General features: G+C 44.9%; 2 protein-coding genes across 14 annotated transcripts in view; one reads left to right on the forward strand and one right to left on the reverse strand.

Annotated features, from left to right (window-relative positions):
* Positions 1–20,616, reverse strand: part of LOC135214262 (protein lap4-like) — a 225,576-nt gene that overhangs the window by 95,368 nt on the left and 109,592 nt on the right. The window lies entirely within an intron of this gene.
* The window catches only part of LOC135214247 (protein lap4-like), a 20,939-nt gene continuing 1,967 nt past the window's right edge, over positions 1,645–20,616 (forward strand). The window contains exons 1-6 of the mRNA XM_064248311.1: positions 1,645–1,890; positions 9,089–9,114; positions 9,958–10,090; positions 10,469–10,570; positions 11,982–12,296; positions 12,573–12,740. Coding sequence (XP_064104381.1) covers positions 1,645–1,890; positions 9,089–9,114; positions 9,958–10,090; positions 10,469–10,570; positions 11,982–12,296; positions 12,573–12,740 — 990 coding nt within the window. The remainder of the gene's footprint in view (positions 1,891–9,088; positions 9,115–9,957; positions 10,091–10,468; positions 10,571–11,981; positions 12,297–12,572; positions 12,741–20,616) is intronic.

Raw genomic sequence — 20,616 nt, forward strand, 5'->3', positions numbered from 1 at the left:
CACTGAAAATGTGCTGTAAGAGTGAATCACCTGGAGTCGGTGGCGCCATAAGTTAAGGTACACACACACACACACACACACACACACACACACACACACACAGTGAGCCCTTGCTTTAATGGACTAATTGGGGAGGGGGAAGGTTGTTTGTTGAAGCTGATTGGCGTTAAAGTGAAGCATTGTTTTTTTCATTCTGTAAGTGATGTTTATTGGGGTAGGCTATCCTCGGCCTAGGTGCGATAACCATTGACATATACATAAAAAGATTCACATTATGTAATAAACTGATGATGAAGTTAGTAAAACCATTTTCACCTTCTATATTGTTGGCATATCTTCGTAATAAATAGCTTGTTCAAGGAATAATTCCATATCATTGAAATCAACTTAAATTTATGAGAGGCCAGCTGACAAAATGTAAACATCGAGTTATACAGTTGTATTCCAGTAACCTTTATCTTTCAGTAACCTTTCAGAAATTTTAATAGTAGGGTAATTATGTTAGTAATAATATTTAGGATAATATAATATTCATTTTTAATTAAAAATTGTTATTTTGGTGGTAAATAACTTCTAAGAACAATGCAGTCATATGAATGATTAGTATCGTACATTATCATATTGTTATTTGTGATTGCCGATAAAATGCGAATGAAATAGAACCATTTTTACCTTATGTGTTAGTGGTGTGTCTTCATAATAAATAGCCTATTCGAGGAATAATTCCATATCAATGAAATCAACTTTGTTCCGACACGTAATACAAACCCTCGGTCCTTTACATAGGGAAATACTTACAGCGCAGCTGGACCCGTCGTAAGCTTTTTAACAAGGTTAGAAGTTCGATAGTAACTGCTTGTCCGATGGTCGGGAGTCCCGCCCAACTGGAGGGTAAACATCCACTTTGCTTTAGGCCGGTGTTGGATGAGGACATGTGTTCGCCGCTCTGGCCGCCATCGTTGTGAGCTTTCATTACACCTTCAAGAACGAAGATTGAATTCATTCTGTCGCTTTTTCTCTTACTGGTAGTGATTGTAGAGTGAATCCTACCGTAAGTACTTAATTTTTCTTTTTATGTTTTTTCATTGTGACTTGTGGTTGCATCGTGAATGAACATGCAAGCCCATGAGACTGAGAAGCCCCCCTGCCCCCCAACCAACCGGAGATTATGCCCTGGTGTGGAGGGTCGTCATTGCGGGACCTTTAGATCCATGGAACATGTGGACCCTCATTCTTAGTGTACTACTCGGTGCCGAGGGTGTGAATGCTTTTGGGCCGAGCCATGTAATGTTTGTATGCCCCTCCGGGGGACGTGTCGCGTTCCACCTCGTCGTTCGACCTGTTGAGCGCAGAGGGTACACAGCACCCCGTCGTGGAATTGTACTCGGGGTCTTCCGTTCGTTCAGGGTGGGAACTTCCCCCCCCCCCAACCTGACTCTTGCCTCTCCAGGAGTGACTGTCGCCGTGGGTGGAGACATCGAGCAGGTCTGGCACTCACTGGGGCTTTCAGGCACTCCTAGCATTCAGGGGCTGTTGTACCACCTGGCCGCTCTAGTAACTCATGGCCCGGTGACGTCTACAACGACTACCATCTCGACACCTGGGTATGCTGCTTCACCTCACCTGGTGTAGACGCAGTACGTGATGACAGTGACACCATCAGCCGCTGCGCAGGCCCAGTTGTCGTTCGTGCCGCGAGAGGAGTTGGCCCCACCGCCTGGGTTTGCTATCCTCACCCCAGCCCCTGACTTTGAGTGCCCGAAGAGCTCACTGCTGGACCAGCCACCAGTTCCAGTACCAATTCCTGCCGTCGCCGTTTCAGTACCAGTTCCTGCCGTCTCTGTTCCTGCCCGTGGTGTTGCTGCTCCCGCTGCAGGTCCTTCTGGACAGGTGCAGCTGGGCCGTGTTGCTACCACAACTGCCCCAGCTCCGTCCTGGATGGAGGATCTGACGGTGGTCCTGAGGAAGCTGACGAAGAAGAGGTCCAAGAAGAGGAAGGTGTCGTCGTCTTCTTCATCGTCGTCTGCTGCCTTCTCTTCCCCTTTGACTTCCAAGGCCCCACAGCCTAGGAAGAAGAAGGTGGCCTCCTCCCTCCCCCCCCAAGAAGTCTCGCACAGAGACTTTTAAGGGTCTGTCTCACTCTGGTGGGACAGGTGGGACTTCTGCTGGTCCTCCTGTTCCTTCGGGAACGGGGCCCATCTCTCCTTCCCCACGGAAGAAGAAGACGGGGACCACAGGGGCACCAGCTACCGCTGGTACCTCGTCTCCTGGTTCTAGAGGTTCCACCTCTGCACCGGGATCCGTCTTGGCCGCTCGCGGGCGAGTGTCACCAAGTGTACGGTCACCGGTAGGTCCAGGCAGCTGAGCCTGCTTGCTGCCAGGACCCATGACACGGAGCGGAAGACTAGTGGGAGTCCCCCAGGTGACTCTCGCCAGGTCGCCGATCGCTCTCGCAGCAATCCCCCGGTTCCCAGGGCTGACGCAACAGTCCCATCAGACCGATGGCATGTTGAGGCCATGAAGAGGTCCCCCCGGTCACCAGGCCCAGTTTCGCCAAGGCCAGGTACCATTGATGCGTCGAGAGGACGGTGTATGCTCCCACCGCGCCAATGGACTCTACCGGTCTCCCGACCGTCGCTCCGGATGGATCATTTGATTGGTAGCAGCTCACCTGACACTCGGGACTGTCGCTACCGTTCTCGGTCCAGTGGTTCTCCCCAGAGAGACCGTGGGAGTAGACCTGCAGCTTGGTCGCCACTGTGGGTTGGAGATTGCCTGCAGTCCTCCCAGCCCACCGGCTCTGCCGGTAGGCAGGGTGGGAGCGTTAGGTCTTCCTCTCCTATCCCTTCAACCTCCTCGGCCTACACCGGGAGGAGCGAGGCGATTAAGAGTGACCGTGAGGAGCACGCTCCTCACAGTCCCACCAGGAGAGCCTACAAGCCTGGCACGTTCTTGGGACCTAGCAGATAGTACGCCCAAGTAGTTGGAGGAGGCTGCGAGGGGTCTGACGGGGTTCTTCCTGCTGAAGGAGGAGGTTCTCGGGAGCTGACCGGCCTGGATGGATTTGACAGTCCATCGCCTCAGGATGCGGTCACTCCCGAGATCCAGAGGTCGTTTGTGGAGGTCGTGCTGATTCGTCAGCACAAGGACCTCGGGGAAGGATCGGTGCTTCCGCCCTCCAAACCTCCTTCGAGGTTGGAGTCGTTCTGGGGTCCTAAGAAGGAACCCAGGACCACGGTGGGTTTGCCCCGATCTTCCTTGGCCGACGGTGTGCTGGGCCAGGTGAACTCTCTCGTCTCTAGACAGGAGGAGGGCTCACTTAGGACCAGCAGGTATGACAAGCTGCTTTCCCCTCCTCTACCCCGTCAGCGGCGCTTCTACTTGCCTACGGAGGGCCCATTGCTGACCAAGCAGGTTAACCCAGAGATAGCTAGGCTAACTCCAGGGGTGCCTCTCCATCACCTGCTGACCGAGCACAGCAAGAGGCATCGGCCCTGGAATTGGCTGCCATGGCAGCCTTTCAAGCAGTCTCCTGGCTGGACCTGTGGTCCCTCACGGTGTCCAGAGTTGCAGCCTCCTTGGGACCCATCTCTCCTGAAGGAGACTCGGCGTTTGGGAGACTATGTCAGTCGGGGGGTAGGGCTATTTCCTACCTTGCCCATCAGACGGCCAACCTGTGGGCTAATTTTGTCCTGAGATGTCCGGACGCAGTCCTCGCTCCGGTGACCAGGGCGGCCGGTCGCAAGGTAACGATGGGTCTACGGAACGGACCGTTGCTGGGTTACGCCTCTCTCTTCCCTGGAGGGATGGTGGATGCTGCGGTGGAACAGTGGCGCACGGAAGACAGTGACCGCTTGATTCACCAGGCAGTCTCGAAGGCTTCTGGGCAGCCTCGAACAACTGCAGCCAAGCCTCGAAGCTCGACTAGCTCTTCCTCTGCCAAGACATCAGCTGCGTCGAGGTCTAGAGGAAAGACCCAGCCTTCGACTTCTGCTTCAAGGAGCGAGCGTCAGCCCTCCTCCCAGACCTCCCAGTCCCGTGGGGGTTCCTCCAAGTGGAAGTCGAAGAAGGGGAAACGCTAGGGATGGCGTTCCCCCTCACCTGCTGCCGGAAGTGGGTGTTGACTGGCGAGTCATTGGGCAACTTGGCAGTGCTACGGAGCCGAGACCTGGATAGTGTATGTCCTTCGGGAGGGATATCTACTACCCTTTGAATCGCGGCCACCCCTCACTTCCAACCCGGACTACCTTTAGACGTACGTTCCCGGTTCTGCTAGGGACGTAGCGCTTCGGGAAGAAGTCAAGTCTATGCTGAGCAAGGGAGCTGTGGAATTCGTGCGAGATCAGTCGCCGGGCTTTTACAGCCGACTCTTCCTAGTGGAGAAGTCATCAGGAGGCTGGCAACCGGTGATAAATCTCTCTCCCTTGAACTGATTCGTTCGCCAGACTCGGTTCACAATGGAAATGGCACGCTCAGTGCTCGATTCCATCAGGGAGAATGACTTCATGCTTTCGGTAGGCTTGAAGGATGCGTATTTCCAAATACCCATTCATCAGTCCTCCAGGCAGTACCTCTGCTTCATCCTTGACGGGACAGTGTACTAATTCAGGGAACTTTGTTTCGGTCTCTCTACCACCCCACAGGTGTTCATGTGAGTGTTCACTCTGGTGTCGGCTTGGGCCCATTCGGACGGGATATGTCTCTTGAGGTATCTCGACGATTGGCTGGTCCTGCCGCGATCTGGGGATCGTGTTGAACTTCGAGAAGTCAGATCTTGAGCCCCAAGCAGAGGATGAGTGACCTGGGCATGCTGATCGACACTGTAGCAGCACGAGTCTTCCCCGCAGGCTCGCGGATCAGCAGGTTCAGGGAGGCAGCCAGACGGTTCCTGTCTCGTTAGGAACAGTCAGCTCAGCAGTGACAGGTTGTGATTGGTCACCTGTCGTCACTGGAGAAGTTAGTCCCTCACGGGCGGCTTCACCTGCGGTCTCTCCAGTGGAGACTAAAGGAGTGTTGGTCACAGGCACGAGATCCGGTCACAGGCACGAGATCCGCAGTCCTTCCATTGTTCCTCTCACGGAGGAAGTGAGGGAGGACTTCGCCTGGTGGCTAGACGACAGGAACCTCGTAATAGGAGTGCCCCTTCACACTCCCCCTCCGGAGATGTTGCTGTTCTCAGATGCATCGACCGAGGGATGGGGCGCACACCTGGAAGAGTTGCTGGTTGCTGGTTGCAGGTGTGTGGAACCATCACAACAAGCACTTTCACATCAACGTCCTGGAACTCAAGGCTGTGTTCCTCGCACTCCAAGAGTTCCAGGAACGGGTGATGGGACACTCAGTGGTGTTGATGAGCGACAACACCACGGTAATGGCATACGTCAACAAACAGGGGGGCCTAGTGTCCCTCCCGTTGCACCAGCTGACGATGCAGGTGCACGAGTGGGCCTTAGCTCACTCAGTAGAGCTGTCAGCCAGATACATTCCAGGCAAGAGGAATGTAGTGACAGACAAGCTCAGCCGCCAGAATCAGGTGATTGGGACCGAATGGCCGCTTCACCCAGACGTGGCAGAAAGGCTCTTCGACCTGTGGGGGCGTCCAGTTGTGGATCTGTTCGCCACCCGGCACAACAGAAAACTCTGAGGTTTTCTTCTCCGTCGTGCCGGACCCATGGGCAGCTGCAAAGGACTCGTTCCAGCACCCATGGGACAAATCTCCTAGTCTACGCCTTTCCCCTGTTCTATCTGATTCGCAAGGTGATCAGCAGAGTGCTGGGTCACCAGCAATCTTTGGATGATTCTGGTGGCACTCAAATGCCTCAGCCCGTTTGGTATCCGGACCTGCTGGCTCTTCTTTCCGAGGCACCGCGAGAGATTCCCCCCTGGCACAACCTCCTGTGCCAACCACACGTGGAACGGTACCACCAACCAGTTCGATCCCTGTGTCTTCAAGGCAGGCAGTTATCCATCATCTCTTACAAGCGAGAGGCTTTTCTCACAGAGCAGCAGCAGAGATGGCAGAGTACCTCAGACAGTCCTCTGCAGCAGTGTACCAGGGGAAGTGGTCCGTCTTCTGTGGTTGGTGTCGTGGATGGGGTCTCTCTCCACTCAGAACCACTCTTCAGCAGGTAGCGAATTTCCTCGTCTTTCTTCGCCTAGAGAAGCTCCTCTCCGTCTCCGCAGTTAAAGGCTTCAGAGCCGCCCTGGCTGTAGTCCTTAAACTGCAAGGAGTCGATCTTTCCACTTCTATGGAAATTTCACTCCTAATGAAGAGCTTCGAGAGGTCTTGCGCACCCAGGGAACTCAGGCCCCCGGGATGGGATGTGACTCTCATACTTAGGAGTTTGACTCGCAGAACCTTTGAGCCACTCCGAGAGTTGTCCGAACAGGGATCTGACCTCAAGACCATCTTCTTGCTGGCCCTGGCATCGGCGAAGAGAGTGGGAGAACTTCACGGTCTTTCCTTCGATGTAAAGCACTTGAGGGGATAGGGATCAGTGACGCTCGATTTCGTCCCGGACTTCATAGCGAAGACTCAGAACCCTTCGGTCCCTGATGACAGGTTCGAGTCTTTCACGATCCCCTCCCTGAAAGACTTCACCAACGATGATACGGATGAGACACTGTTTTCTCCTGTGAGGGCGCTACGGCGCTATCTGAAGAGAACTTGTCACCTCAGGCCTGAGTGTCGACGCCTCTTCGTTAGCACCGGTGATCCGGAAGGTGTGCGCTTCAGATGGGAGTGCCGGCACTAGTACCCTTTGTCCGAGAGCCCACGAAGTCAGAGGTATTGGTCCAACCCTTGCATTCTGCAAGAACTTGTTCATGGCACAGGTACTGAAGGCAGGGGTTTGGGCCAACCAGACCACCTTCACCTCCTTCTACCTTCGGGATATCGTCCACAGGTCCTTGGACACCTTTTCCTTGGGACCCGTGGTGGCTGCTCAACAAGTTGTGTAGCTTACCCAGCTCCCTAATTGGACAAGATAACATATCCTTGTGATACTGCATGAATGGAAGAGTGAATGAGAGTGTGACTGGCTTCTCTTCTTCCTCTTTTCTTCCCTCTCCCTGCAGGCAGATGGCAGCGGTCGTCACTATGCTGGACAGGATGACTGATGCAGGTAAGCTACGTAACTGAGCTCCATTCCATCTCTTTCACTAGGGAGGGAAGCGTTTATCCACCACTTCCCTAACAAGAGGCATGCTTGCCTCCCTCTTATGAATCTGGTCCGGAGGTCTGCCCACTGATCCCGCAGTGCACACTCCGATCAGTTGGACAGAGGCTAGATCCCTCCCTCTGTTCTAACGACCAGGGAGGGAACCAAGGTCGACGAACACCAGTCTGTTCACAAGACTCAGATTCCACCCACCAAGAAGTGAGTCTTCTCTATGTAAAGGACCGAGGGTTTGTATTACGTGTCGTAACAAATCACAATTTTGAAGTAAATTGTATTTTTCCTAACTATAAAAACCTGAGGTCCTTTACACATAGTCCCACCTCATGCCACCCCTCACACTGTTCCTGGGCCTAAAGCAAAGGGAATGTTTACCCTCCAGTGGGGCAGGACTCCCAACCATCGGACAAGCAGTTAGTATCGAACTACCTTGTTAGAAAGCTTATGACCGGTCCAGCTGCGCTGTGAGTATTTCCCTGTGTAAAGGACCTCAGGTTTGTATAGTTAGGAAAAATACAATTTACTGCAAAATTGTGATTTTATCTATGCAAGGCCATCTGACAAAATGTAAACATTCAGTTATGGTACCGCTCACAGCAACGTTATTTTTCGGTATCCTTGCAAAATTTCAATGGTAGTGTAATTACGGTGATAAATAGTAACAGTTTAGAAAAACTGAGTCATTTGAAGGATAATTATCATACTGTATTTTACTATTGTTAAGGGTTTGTGACTTGCGATGAGTTGTTAACAAAACAATGTTTCCCTTTTAGGTGATGTGCTTAGGAAAAACATGAAACATGATATAGAGTCAGCTTTGTTATTTCGTTTAGTATTTCGATTTTCTAAGGATGCAGTAGATAAAATAGCATTTGTAATACATCATCTTAACATAACCTATTTTTCATAAGATACCTATTGTTGCAAAAGCTAGCTTATACACAGATGGTTTTGTAATTAAACAGCTCTATACTACCCTTGGCCGGATTTCTGTCCATTAAATCTGACGTCTGTCGGTTCTGGGTCCATTGAAGTGAGGTGTATAATTATTTCATACCTTTTCCTAGAGCACTATTTACTGAATCTCAGAAATGTAAATTCATGTGACTGGAAATTGCTGAGGGATTAAATTACGGAACTACTTTTTTAAGTGTTGTGATGCATGGGTTCTCATTAATCAGATTTTGTACAAAATGAAGGTGAACTCGTATTGTCATTTCTTTATATTTGTATATTGTGAGTGTTAACTGGAAGTGCATTGTTGTATAAACCAGTCCTTTAGAAATGTATTTTAGTAAATATAACAGTGTGCATTCTTGGGTTATCTCAAGAATGGTGTGTTTATGTTGTGCATGCATGAATTGTGGCTTGTAACGAGATTTACTGTATAGATCAATGTATAAATATGTAACATGTTTAAAGTGGTCAGGATGAATGTCTACATTTTTTTTTAAACTTGATAGATTTACTGTGTACATACAGGTACAATAGTTTCACATTACTAACCCTTCATTTAAGATACTGCAACTGGTGTCTTTGTATACATATACATGAAACTTCTTAGGAGCATCTCAAGTGTTTGCATTACAGAAATAATGAATTAGACCAATCATGGGAGATACTTTTGTAGAGCTGACCAGATGTATTACCCAGAGAACTATTGTATTTAAAAGTAGCTCTGTGTATTCAAGATGAAGTATAGTTTACTGCAACAAGTTTCCAAAAAGACATGGTTCTTTAGGAGAATGGGAGGACTGTGATATGAAATTATACCCAATATTTTGAGTGTTTCTCTTTTTATAGATTAGATTTAAAAGAAATGTTGGTACAGGATGTGCTGTTGAAACCCTGTGTCCTCTTGTATGAAAGTTTAACCTAGTATTAAAGTTTTATGTATATTTTTTCAACAGGAAGTTGTGATCAAGAAGTTTGCAAGGTGAGCGTCTTGGTATGAACATCAAGGGAGGTGTTCAAGGTTCTCCCAGGAAATCCCCTCGATAAGTCAGATGAGGGTGTGTTCATCTCCAAGATAAATTCAAATGGTGCCGCACATAGGGAGGGTAAACTTGAGTAAGTGGCACTGCATTTTACATTCACTTTTTTTTATTTTTAGTCTCTTGATTTAGACATTTTTTTATTTGGAACCTTTATTTATTATGGTGATATATGAAGATCACATCAATTAGGACAGATTAATTGAGAGACAAGCACTGCACACTGTTTGATAAAGGATTTCAAGATTGACAGTTTTTAATTTTGTGTGCACATTTAAGCACTCTGAAGTTCATTGTCACATTCGTTACCCATCAGTGGAGATGGAAGGGAATGGGGTAGACTCATTTCTTATTGATAAGTTTGCTTCTGCCTGAGTTTTAGAAGAGACAAAAGTAATTAAGTGAGAAGTGTCTGTAATGCTGTAAGATACATTTTTGTTAGGCTGTATTGTACAGGACCTTATTTATGGTGTGTATTTATAGAAGTGGTAAGTTATTTTGCAGATACTACTCTTTATCTCTGGAGCTGATAATTACAAAATACCCGTTAGGATAGTCTCTTCATTTGTCTACATGGATTTTTTTGTGTGTAAAGTTTTAAGCTTTTTTTTGCAATTTGGCTCAGAGTGAAGGCTAGAAGATCTTCATCACTTAACAGATTTAAGTACTTATCCAAAGGGCTTATCGTTTAGCTGTCTGTGAAGTTGATGGCCACATTTATTTATTATTAATTAATTTTTTTTTTTTTTCATTGTCAGGGTGAATTTTGTTTTTGTATTTTGTAGGTTGGGCAAGAGAGTGCTCGAGGTTAATGAGCATTCCTTGCTTGGTATCACTCACGAAGAGGCTGTGAACATCATGAGATCTGCGGGATCAACTATCCGATTGGTTGTTTGTGATGGATATGACTATGCTTTGGTAAGTGTAGCTTTTTTGCAGGTAGTAGTGTATTACATAGCTCATTAGAATTTATGTATACTCTCTCTACTATAGAAAATACTACACTAGTTGGTAATGGTTATTTGTTCACTACAACCAGTTTGGCATAAGATGCCATCATGGTCATGGAAAGAATTTTTGTGTTTACATAAACTACAGGTAGCCTAAAGGGTCAAAGGGTTAAAGACTGGTAGGGTGTCTGGATAGATCACATTGCCTCATGCAGTTTGCCAACAATCTGGCTTCGGCATTTGGCCATGATTTATTGCATAATTGATAGATTCATTCTCTGAATCTAGAAAATACTCTTAAAATTGTAGTTTCACAGAACTAAATGATTAATGCATTTCTTAACAGGTCCAGCAGATGAAGGCAGAGGGACGGTTAGGTCACGAGTCGCGCAGTACCAGTCAGAGTGTCTCGTCATTAGACAAGGAGGATCGGGAGAATCCCTCACAAGTAAAGATTTCAAGAATTTTTTTAACTAAAACTTAGATGATAGTAAAATTTTTACGTCAGTTGTTTTCAAATTTGCATATTACTGTTTAGTTTGAAGTCTAAGTGCCGACATATATCTTGATGCAACTTCCAGGTAATTTTTATGCTTTGTTCCTTAAAAAGAAATTGGGTGCAAAGGTGTTACAGAACATTAGTTTTGATAGGAATTTTGTATGGAAACTATTGCTGTAGGTCTTTGTAGAGTTTTATAGGTTCATTATTAGTTTTGCTGGCCAAATTAAATTCAGAGAGCTAGAGCATGCAGTTTTTGGGCTGCTTCTGTCACTACAGTAAATCTTTTAATACTGCATCAATAAGCCTATACACAGTGTTTTTAAAGCTATAAATGCTAAATCTTCATTGCACTTGGTGATATTTTGAAAATGAGAACTACATCTACAATTTATAATTTTGGGTGAAAAGTTACAGCTGTTCTTAAAAAGATATTTACTACCTCTTTTTATGCTGTCTTTATTTTAAATAATTCAAAATTTTCCGGTTTTTTAGTAAAATAATATATTTTTAGGTGTAAAAGAGGGGTTTTTTTTGGTTTTTCAGGGTGTCCAGACAGTAGGGTTTTCTTTTGAAGGTTTGAATTTAATGGAAATAAAAAGAAACATTTGTGTAGTCCTAAAATTTCGTTAATATACTATGAAAAAAAATATTGGATGAAAGTGATTAGTGTTATTTCACTGACATCCAACAACGAGTCATTACAGTATAATAGGATAGGCACCCTGCCTCTTCAACTCTTGAAATCAAGTTCGGCTGAGGTCGCTCAAATAAGGCAGTTAATCATAGAGTTTAGTTATGTAACTCTTGTGAATGGTGGGTGTTAGATTTTTTATTAAATGCCATTATTCATCGTTTAAAGTACTCTTTCTATTATAAAATGTTTTCCTTCCTCTTTTTAGTATTTGCACTCTGTTGAAGTTGGTGTTGTGAAAGTATTTTCCAATAAGCTTTAAATTCCCTTTGGTATGTTTTTTCTGCATATTTTGGTATTTCAAGATTTTCCTCTAATGTGGGTGTTGAATGGTACCTCATACTTTTTGATCTTGTAGAATTTCTACTTCAATTTCATGAGAGCCTTTTCCTTATTATGAATGAGTAGACTTTATAAACTTTTTGGCAGTAATTTATGCACACACTTAGATTCTTATGTACTACATATTGAGCATGTATGGCAAGATTCACTTACTATATAAGTAGAATGAATGTAGGATGGGGCAGTTATTTCTCAAGAGCATTGAATGCTATTTTTTTGTTGTCGCGCTTTGGAGATTTGCTATACTTGTTTTTTAACGTCGGTGAAAAGTGGTAGTATTACTGTACGTCGAAAGTTAATGCCAATCATTGTTGCCTCTCACAGCCCCAGAGTGCATCTGTCCTGCATGAGGAAGGACCAACCCAGTCTCCTCCATCTCCTAAACTATCCCCGCCTTCACCTTCCCCCAAACCAAAAGAACAATCACCACCTATACCTGAGCAAACACCACCTATACCTGAGCAAACACCTTGCGAAAGGATCCCCACTCCTGATGCTGAAGAGCAATTAAGTAGTGGCCTCAGGAGTGACACTCCCGACACTGATGATGATGTTGGGCGTGACACCCCTCTTCCATCAAACCTTTCTTCTGCCTCTGTCACATCCAGTGCGCCAAAGGAGAAATCCACTCCAGAAATTGTAGGAATATTTGTTATTATTTGTAGTTTTTTGCCAGACGTTCTAGTTATAGCATTGTGATGAGTTTTTATAGTATATAGTATTTTGTAGTCCTTATTCCATGCATACTTTGTTGCCCTTTGTTTCTTGGGTACATACTATATTGAAATCTTGCTGTCACCTTTTTCACGTATTCTACAATTAAAGATATACAAAGTTATTCTACCGACGAAGATATACTTATGAAGTTTCTCTTGAGTGAGAGGTTTGTCTTAAGCAAGGTTTTTAATAATTCAGGTCATGGAGGTAGTCAGAGCAGCTGAACAACTAACGTCAAGACCACTGTCTCAAAACTCAGCTGCCAGTAGTATTGTTCCCTCAGCTTTGGAAAGAAAAGCCTCGGCAGAAAACAAAACGACCACAGTTGTTTTAGCCAAACACACTTTAGCTCCACAGACTAGTACAGTAAGTACAAAATAAGTTTTTTTTTTCATTTTTTTCATCATCATATCACCGAGATTTTTCACTAAGGAATTTGATATGGCTTTTGGTACTCTTTTTAGAATCTACTAAAACCTTTATACTATCTGATCCTGCTGGGATCTGTTCATAAATGCATGAAACACATTACATTGGTTTCATCTGGATTTTAAAATACCTTGGAACTTAAGTAACAAAAATGTTTCACTGATAATATTTGGATGTTTTTTCGAATGTTAACTTAATCAAAGAGTTTTCTCTCTCTCTCTCTCTCTCTCTCTCTCTCTCTCTCTCTCTCTCTCTCTCTCTCTCTCTCTCTCTCTCTCTCTCTCTCACTTGCAAGTGTTTGAAGTGCTATTTTTTATCCTTATCCTATGGGTCAGTAGTTGTAGCTAATGATGTAACCTGTTTGGGAATTGTGGATATGGTAGTTTCTCATGGTACCTTGTCTCTCTCTCTCTCTCTCTCTATTTCTCTCTTTTTTTTATTGCTGATGTCTTTCCAGGGCAATTTGATTAATATGTAACAATTATCCGCATGAGTGTTACCCTTTGTGGTAATTGTGTGAAGTTGATCCGATAATCCGATTTGATGATTAATGTAACCGATGATTGAATGTGTCCAGTATTCCCTTAGTAGAAGAACCAATGTTGTTTTGTACTGTGGTATTTGATATTCTCTAGCAGATTGTAAAATAGATATTTTTATTTTTTCTGTATTGTGTTCATCCAGGATGTGGAGTGAAAAGTAATACAGCTGATTTTTAAATCAAAAAGAAATTATATAAATTAGTTTTTGTGATTTGGAAGGGATAATTTTTACATCAATATTGTTGATATTTAAGGGAAAACAGTTATTTTTTTACATACAGAAAACAAGAACAAAATTAAATTTATACCAAGTAGATGCAAGATGCTGAACATGTAGCAGTTAGATTAGCATCTTACCAAGAAAATTAAATCACTATATATATTAACCTTGAGTGGTTAATAAAAAAATTATTAGTTTATATTTTTCCATATATGTATACTGATCAGTACTACTACTTGATATCCATCATGGAAATTATGTAGATATCAACAGATCTAGAATTTTCACTGTAAACACAGTTTTCTAGTTATGTCTGTATTCTTGCCATCTAGAATAACATTTTGTTCATGAAACTTACCTGACAGATATATATATAGCTGTATTATCCGAAGTCCGACAGAATTTCAAAATTCGCGGCACACGCAGTGGGCGGCCAGGTGGTAGTACCATTCCCGCCGCTGGGAGGCGGATATCAGGAACTATTCCCATTTTCTATTCATATTTTTTCTGTCGCCGGTCGGTAAACAACTGTTTACAGACCTCCGCCTAGGATTTTGAAACTTCATTAGCCGCTTAAGTATCCTATTATTCTTCGATTATTGACTTGGATTTGTGGCTAGGCATACGCTATCGTAAATTTTTCATTGCATTTGATGTCTGAAGCTAGTTAGCCTAGTTTCAGACTTTGTTGTCTGCTTGGGGTAAGGTGAAGCTACCGGAACTTTCGGTAGACACTCGCTTAGTATATATGGCGTTTACATGTTTTCTTTGCATAAGTTCAATGTAATTAGTGAATGTGTGACTGATTACGAAGAAGTAGAATTCATGTACGCATTTTAGAGCGTTTTAGAATCAGGAGTTTTCCTCCACAGTAAACAGAAGTTAGAAATAATGAACCTTCTAACCTCCTGTAGATTTTATTTTGCCTAACCCTGTGTATGGCTTTCGGGCCTAGAAGAAGTGCTGCTAGAGGATTACATCAAGTAATCTTAGACTAAAGTGCTCGCTCTCCAATCAGTGTTGTGAAGTGTAGTTGCCCCTTGTGTTGTGGAGGGGCGTCAGATCGGCCCCATAATGCCTCTAGGCCTGGACCTCTGTCGGACTCCCAGGACTCAGGGAGAGGGCATGTCGAAAGCCGCAAAGAGGGTTACGGGGGCTCCCCACCGATCTGGGCGTCCCTTCGGCAGAACCTGTTGACGCTTCCCAGGCTGCTAAAGATCGTGCACTGCACGAATCTTGAAGGATTGCTTCTCGTCCTCGAGGCGGTCCTCCCCGCGCAAGGGTTGGAGCTCTCGGAAGGACCTCGCGCCCTCTAAGAAGCTTTAGAGAAGAGGACGGCTTCACGTCCTCCTCTCTCGTTAGGAGGGAACGTCAGATCGGCCCCATAACGCCTCTAGGCCTAGACCTCTGTCGGACTCCCAGAAAACCAGGGAGAGGGCATGTCAAAAGCCGAATGGAGGGTTACGGGTTTTTTCATGCTGATCTGGCTTCCTTTCGGCAGGTCCTGTTTGTCGCTTCCCAGGCTGCCGAAGATCGAGCACGTGCACGAATCTTGAAGGATTGTTTCTCGTCCTCCGAGTCATCCTCCCCACACAGGGGTTGGGGCTCTCGGAAGGACTCGCGCCCCCTAAAGAAGCTTTAGAGAAGAGGACGCTTCACGTCCTCTCTCTCGTCACGAGAGGATGAAGAGTAAGAGACCACATTTACCCTTTTCGAAGAATGCACTGGCTCTTTTCCTAAGGGACATATTAAGGAGGCTCATTCATTTTGCCAGAAGAGTGATTTGAGCCTCCTGCGAGTGAACGCTCATTTATACATCATGTATACATTATTAAGGAGGCTCATTCATCTTGCCAGAAGAGTGATTTGAGCCTCCTGCGAGTGAACGCTCATTTATACATATTAAGGAGGCTCATTCATCTTGCCAGAAGAGTGATTTGAGCCTCCTGCGAGTGAACGCTCATGAAGTTAGAGCTGTTTCAACCTCGCTAGCATCCAAAAGAATTTGGTAATCAAGGACATTCTTGATTCCACCTTTTGGAGGAGCAACTCAGTTTTTCGTCGCTCCTCTCCTCATGGCGCTCCGTATACGTTATGTAACGTTCGCTTTACTTCGAAAAAGCAAGCTGATAAGTTTGACGTCCGGCAAGCTGCTTTGCACGGTCAAACAACTTATGTCTCTGGTTCGGCATAAGAAGGGCAATTTAGACGTGAGCTAGGCTTTTGGGTTTAGGTGCTCGACGTCCTATAAGTAGAGACATTCTCCAGGACGCTCGGCAAGCACCTTGCGAGGGTGTCTTTCGGACGCTCGGCGTTCCTTTGCTGAGTGCGTTTCTGGAGATGTTCTTTTGCATTACTAAGACGCAAGTTGTCGCACAGGCGGCCACTGTCTTTGTAAAAAGGTATGAAGGTCTTTAAGGCCCGTCTTGAAGACGAAAAGCCATACGTCTTCCTTTAGTGTTCACACACTTCAGGAGCAGCGTGCGGCTCTCCATGGAGACTCGCATGAGGACGTCCCTTGAAAATATTCAACGTCATACGCAAAACGCGGTTCGTCATAACATTGAGATGTTGGCAAGGTCGCTCGCCAGGACGCCTCTTGGCGGGACTTGCATGCATCAGGGCGCTCAACGAGTTCCTCTCTGAAACGTCGTTCAGAAGACTTGGTGTTCTCTGCTCAGACACTCTTAGCTACGCAGGATGTTTTTTGAGGACGCTTTCCAGGACGCTTTTTGAGGATGCTCGGCCAGGACGCTTATGAGGACGCTTTTGTGCACATTCGCCAGGACGCTTCGTGGAAGCTCGGCAGGACGCTTTGCGAGAGAAAAGACTTGTAGAAGGCGTCTTATTTGCTGTTCAGGACGTTTTCTTAGGACGCTTGACGCTTTATAAACGCTCGTCAAGAGGAGGTTTTTTCAGGACTCTCCACAGGACATTCCTTTACAGAAATTTTTAAAAAGGATTCGGAGTTAGCGGAGAGACATACCCAAATTTTTTCTTCGATCCCTCTTTCCTCTTCATCGATTTCTCTGAGAATCGGGAAGATTATATACTCGGATTCCTGGGGTGACTTTCGGTCATGTTAAAGGGTTTTCCCCTATTAGCAAAGTGCTAATAGTTTTGTCAAGTAAGACGTTTTCCCCATTGTCAAGATACTAAACGTTTTGTCATTTAAGTGGGGGACCCCTCATAAATGGGGTAGTTCTCATTGACATAGATTTTAACGTTTTTATCGTTTAAGCGGATAAACTCATTAACAAATTTCGGAAGAGCTCTCATTCATTTTCAGAGGCTCATCCGGGGAGTAGGAAAAAGACTTGTAGACTAAGATCCAGGAAGTCTTATGTCCAATATCATAAGAACATTGAACGGTCCTTTTCGATCCTCGGTTCTCTCTTGATGATCTCTATTCGAATATTACTCCCTTTTCTTGGCAAAGAGTCTTGGAAAAGAGTCAGGAGTTCTTTTAAAAAGTCTCATTCATTAGAACGTGGACAGTCTTTTCATTTCTTTCTCTCTTCCTCGTCGAGGAAAGATGTAGTAGAGAATTCGATGTTCAAATTACTACAATACTTACGTAGTTTATCTTTGCGTCATTTTGCTAACGCATGGGTCAAGTCATATACGCATATTGTATTTACCTCTGCGGATAGAAGCCGAAAGAACTGTTGTTCTAAATGTATTTATTTGACACTCCCTTCAACCTTCCAAGAGTTTTTCGGAGTAAGAATAACTATTCAGGTATTGTTACGACAACACCAACTCAGATTCTGTATTTAGCGAATTTTGTTTCGTTTAAATATGCCTGCTTGAGAGTCCTTTTGCTCGATAATTTCATACCTATCCCTTCGTAAAAGGAGTAGCTGGCAACTCAGGGCAGATAGTGCGAGACGATGAACAAGGCTGCTGTTACTGTGATCTACGCAGTACCGCTAGCTCGGTGTCATGCGCGGTTGGTTGCGTCTCTCTGCCCTACAATCATGGATTTTAGCCTCGGGTGGGAGGAAATTTCTAGTAATCATGAATGAACATGCCTTCCGTTTACTTAGAAATTTCAACAAGATATCTCTTATACTTGTTCGGTGCGGGTTTAACCGCACGGTAACAGAATTCTTGTACGAATCTACCGCGGCATAGCACTATAATAATGCTCTCCTGCTTATGCAAAGCGCAGCCTTATTTAGGGAAGGAACAGGCTGAGTGAGGGAATGGATGAGTTGGCTGGGGACCATTTCCTCGCTGGAGAAGCTTGTTTTCCCTGAATAAACAGCAATTCAGACCTCTACAATTTTTCCTCACGAAGAAATTGGAATAACATCAAAGATCTTGTAATAATTTCTAATTTTCTCTCAACGCCTTGAGGATCACCTCGGGTGATAGCGAGAGGGTGCCAGACATCCGAACAGAGGAATAGATGTTCTGGCACATTGTCTGAAAGAATTGGAAGCCAAATTGGTCGGCTCTCCAGTTCCTCGAAGGATGAGTTTGGATCGAGTGGCCCAAATCATCTCGGATAATTTCTCAGCTCTCTCATAGCTCAAGAAGAGAGAATTAGTTATGGGCTTGGGCACGGAACGTAACGATCCTCAAGAGGTTCGTTAAACTAGTGCACGTCCGTGCGGGTCTTCTCGATCGAAGGCAACAACTACTGACGTCTGAGTAATCCTCACTTAGAAGTATGTCGAAAGTGAGGAGAGACTGAGGGCGTCCTTTCGTTAAATTTTCGTAATATTGAAGACGAAGGAGCTTCTCTTAAGTTGTTCCCTTATTCATGATCCTAGAGGATTAGCTTTAGTCACCACATGTTGGCCTCTAAGAGGTTGGATTCACAGAGGTCAGGTAATTCAGAGAATTGTCCAAAGACCCTTCCCGAGAGAATCGGTGTAATCTAACATCGTACTTAGTGAAGTTATCTAATATCTCCTCTCGGAGTCTGAAGGCATTCAGACTATCGGAAGAAGCGATAAGATCTTCAAGACTATGGCAGTCTCTTGGCCAAGGCAAAGCAGTGCTGCCTATTTTCAGTGTTCAATCGGTGCGGGCCGTTTCTGGAGATAGTGAAGGGAAATGACTGCTTCCTCCAACTCGACCTCTGTGAATTTCTTTATGGTTCTATCTTTCCGTATGAAGTATGAGATAAGATAGAAGTCCTAACTATTGTAGAATATGCAAATATGTTGTTGACGGCCTCTAGGCTCAGAGATTCGGTTCTGTCAAACAACAAAGCTTCACGATCTTTGAGGTCTGGGGAGATCTTGAAATTCTCTGGATCGCAGGTTCCGGCATGGAACTTAGACGTAGTCTGAGTTTCTGATGCCAAAAGCATTTCGAACCTATCCTTTCTGCGAACTTAATACAGTGACCAGAAAGGCTAACATTCTAACCGCTCTAGCCACGGCAAGAGGGTTAGTGAGGTTTTAGCCATCATCAGAGGTTTTAGCTTTAAAGGACATAATGCGGTCTGTCCTCTAAGCCTTCCCGTTCTTGATAGAACGAAACCTGTCTAACCCCCATTGACCCGAAGGCTTGGAGACCAAGGGTATGGCACAAATTATTGGGCAAGGGGTGGCATTAGAGAGTCCTGTGCCCTGTCGGTGGTCTCTCAAGTTTTATCTTGATAAAACTATAGAAAGTCGAGGTCAACGGATATCTGCGGTGTTCCGTAAAAGACCAGACTAGTTCATGTCCAAGAACACCCTGGCATTATAGTCAAGGGAGTTCTTTTTAAGAAGTCTCATTCGTTATGTTTGCATAAAGATTTGAGATTTTTTCTTAATATGAATGCTCAAGAGGTGAGGGCGCGGCCTCGGAAGCATTTCAACAGGGCATGACACTCAGTAACATCCTGAGTGCCACGCTTTAGCGAAGCAACTCTGTGTTCGCTTCACACTCCCACGGGTAATGTTGAAGACGACATTTTGAGATCTGTAAGTCGCTAGGAACCATACATATCCGTAGATATATTATTAGGGGCAGCAAGCAACACGAATCCTATCCTATCGAAAAGGGATAGGTGTGCTTTTTAAAACTTTGAAGGGTTGGTCGCTTGAGGCGCGTTCCTTTTCTTTATTTCCTAGAAGTTATGGAACTAACTTTGATAGGTTAGGTCAGGTGGTGGTTTTTAGCTTCGTTGCCCTCAGAAGTATGGTCATATGGTCTAGTCACATTGTGGTCACGCCCCCGTTGACAGATCATCTAGAGCGCACCAGCATTACAGGTCTCTACTCGCTGGCAACTCTAGTAACGCAGAAGCAGACTTTGGTGACAGTAATCACGAAGTCGGCTATGCTAACAGGTGAGGACCAAGATGTATATCATCGACTTAATTTAGTTTCCCAAAAATCCTATTCTGTCTCTTCCCACCATCCGAAGGTGGGATTCAGCTATATATATCTGTCAGGTAAGTTTCATGAACAAAATGTTATTGTTATAATACAATTAAGTTTGTTCATACTTACCTGGCAGATATATATAATTAAGCCCACCCACCTCCCCTCAGGAGACAGTGGCACTGATAAAATATGAATAGAAAATGGGAATAGTTCCTGATATCCGCCTCCCAGCGGCGGGAATGGGTACTACCACCTGGCCGCCCACTCGTGTGCCGCGAATTTTGAAATTCTGTCGGACTTCGGAGAATACAGCTATATATATATCTGCCAGGTAAGTATGAACAAACTTAATTGTATTATAACAATAACATTTTATTTGCTACTTCCAGATTAGTTCTGCAAATAAAAATACTTATGGGTACATACACTAGTGAGATTTCTGTGGTTAGGGTTGTTTAGTAATCACTTTTGTGGGTCTGGGATGGCAGCTGCATGTCTGCTAATTAATACCAGTTGTTAGAGGATGTCTTTATTCAGAAACTGCTGTAAAGCCAGTTGTAAGTGATGAAATATCAGAGTACTACATTCACATACAATACTTCTGCAGCTGTGGGACAAGCAGCCAGCCACCTTGCACCCATGTCCTTGCTCTGTAGCATTTTATTTTTCCATTTGGTTTACGGAAAACCAAATCACGAAAGAAGTTCCCACACTTGAGG

This window comes from Macrobrachium nipponense, chromosome 45 (genome assembly GCF_015104395.2).
Source record: "Macrobrachium nipponense isolate FS-2020 chromosome 45, ASM1510439v2, whole genome shotgun sequence".
NCBI lineage: Eukaryota > Metazoa > Arthropoda > Malacostraca > Decapoda > Palaemonidae > Macrobrachium > Macrobrachium nipponense.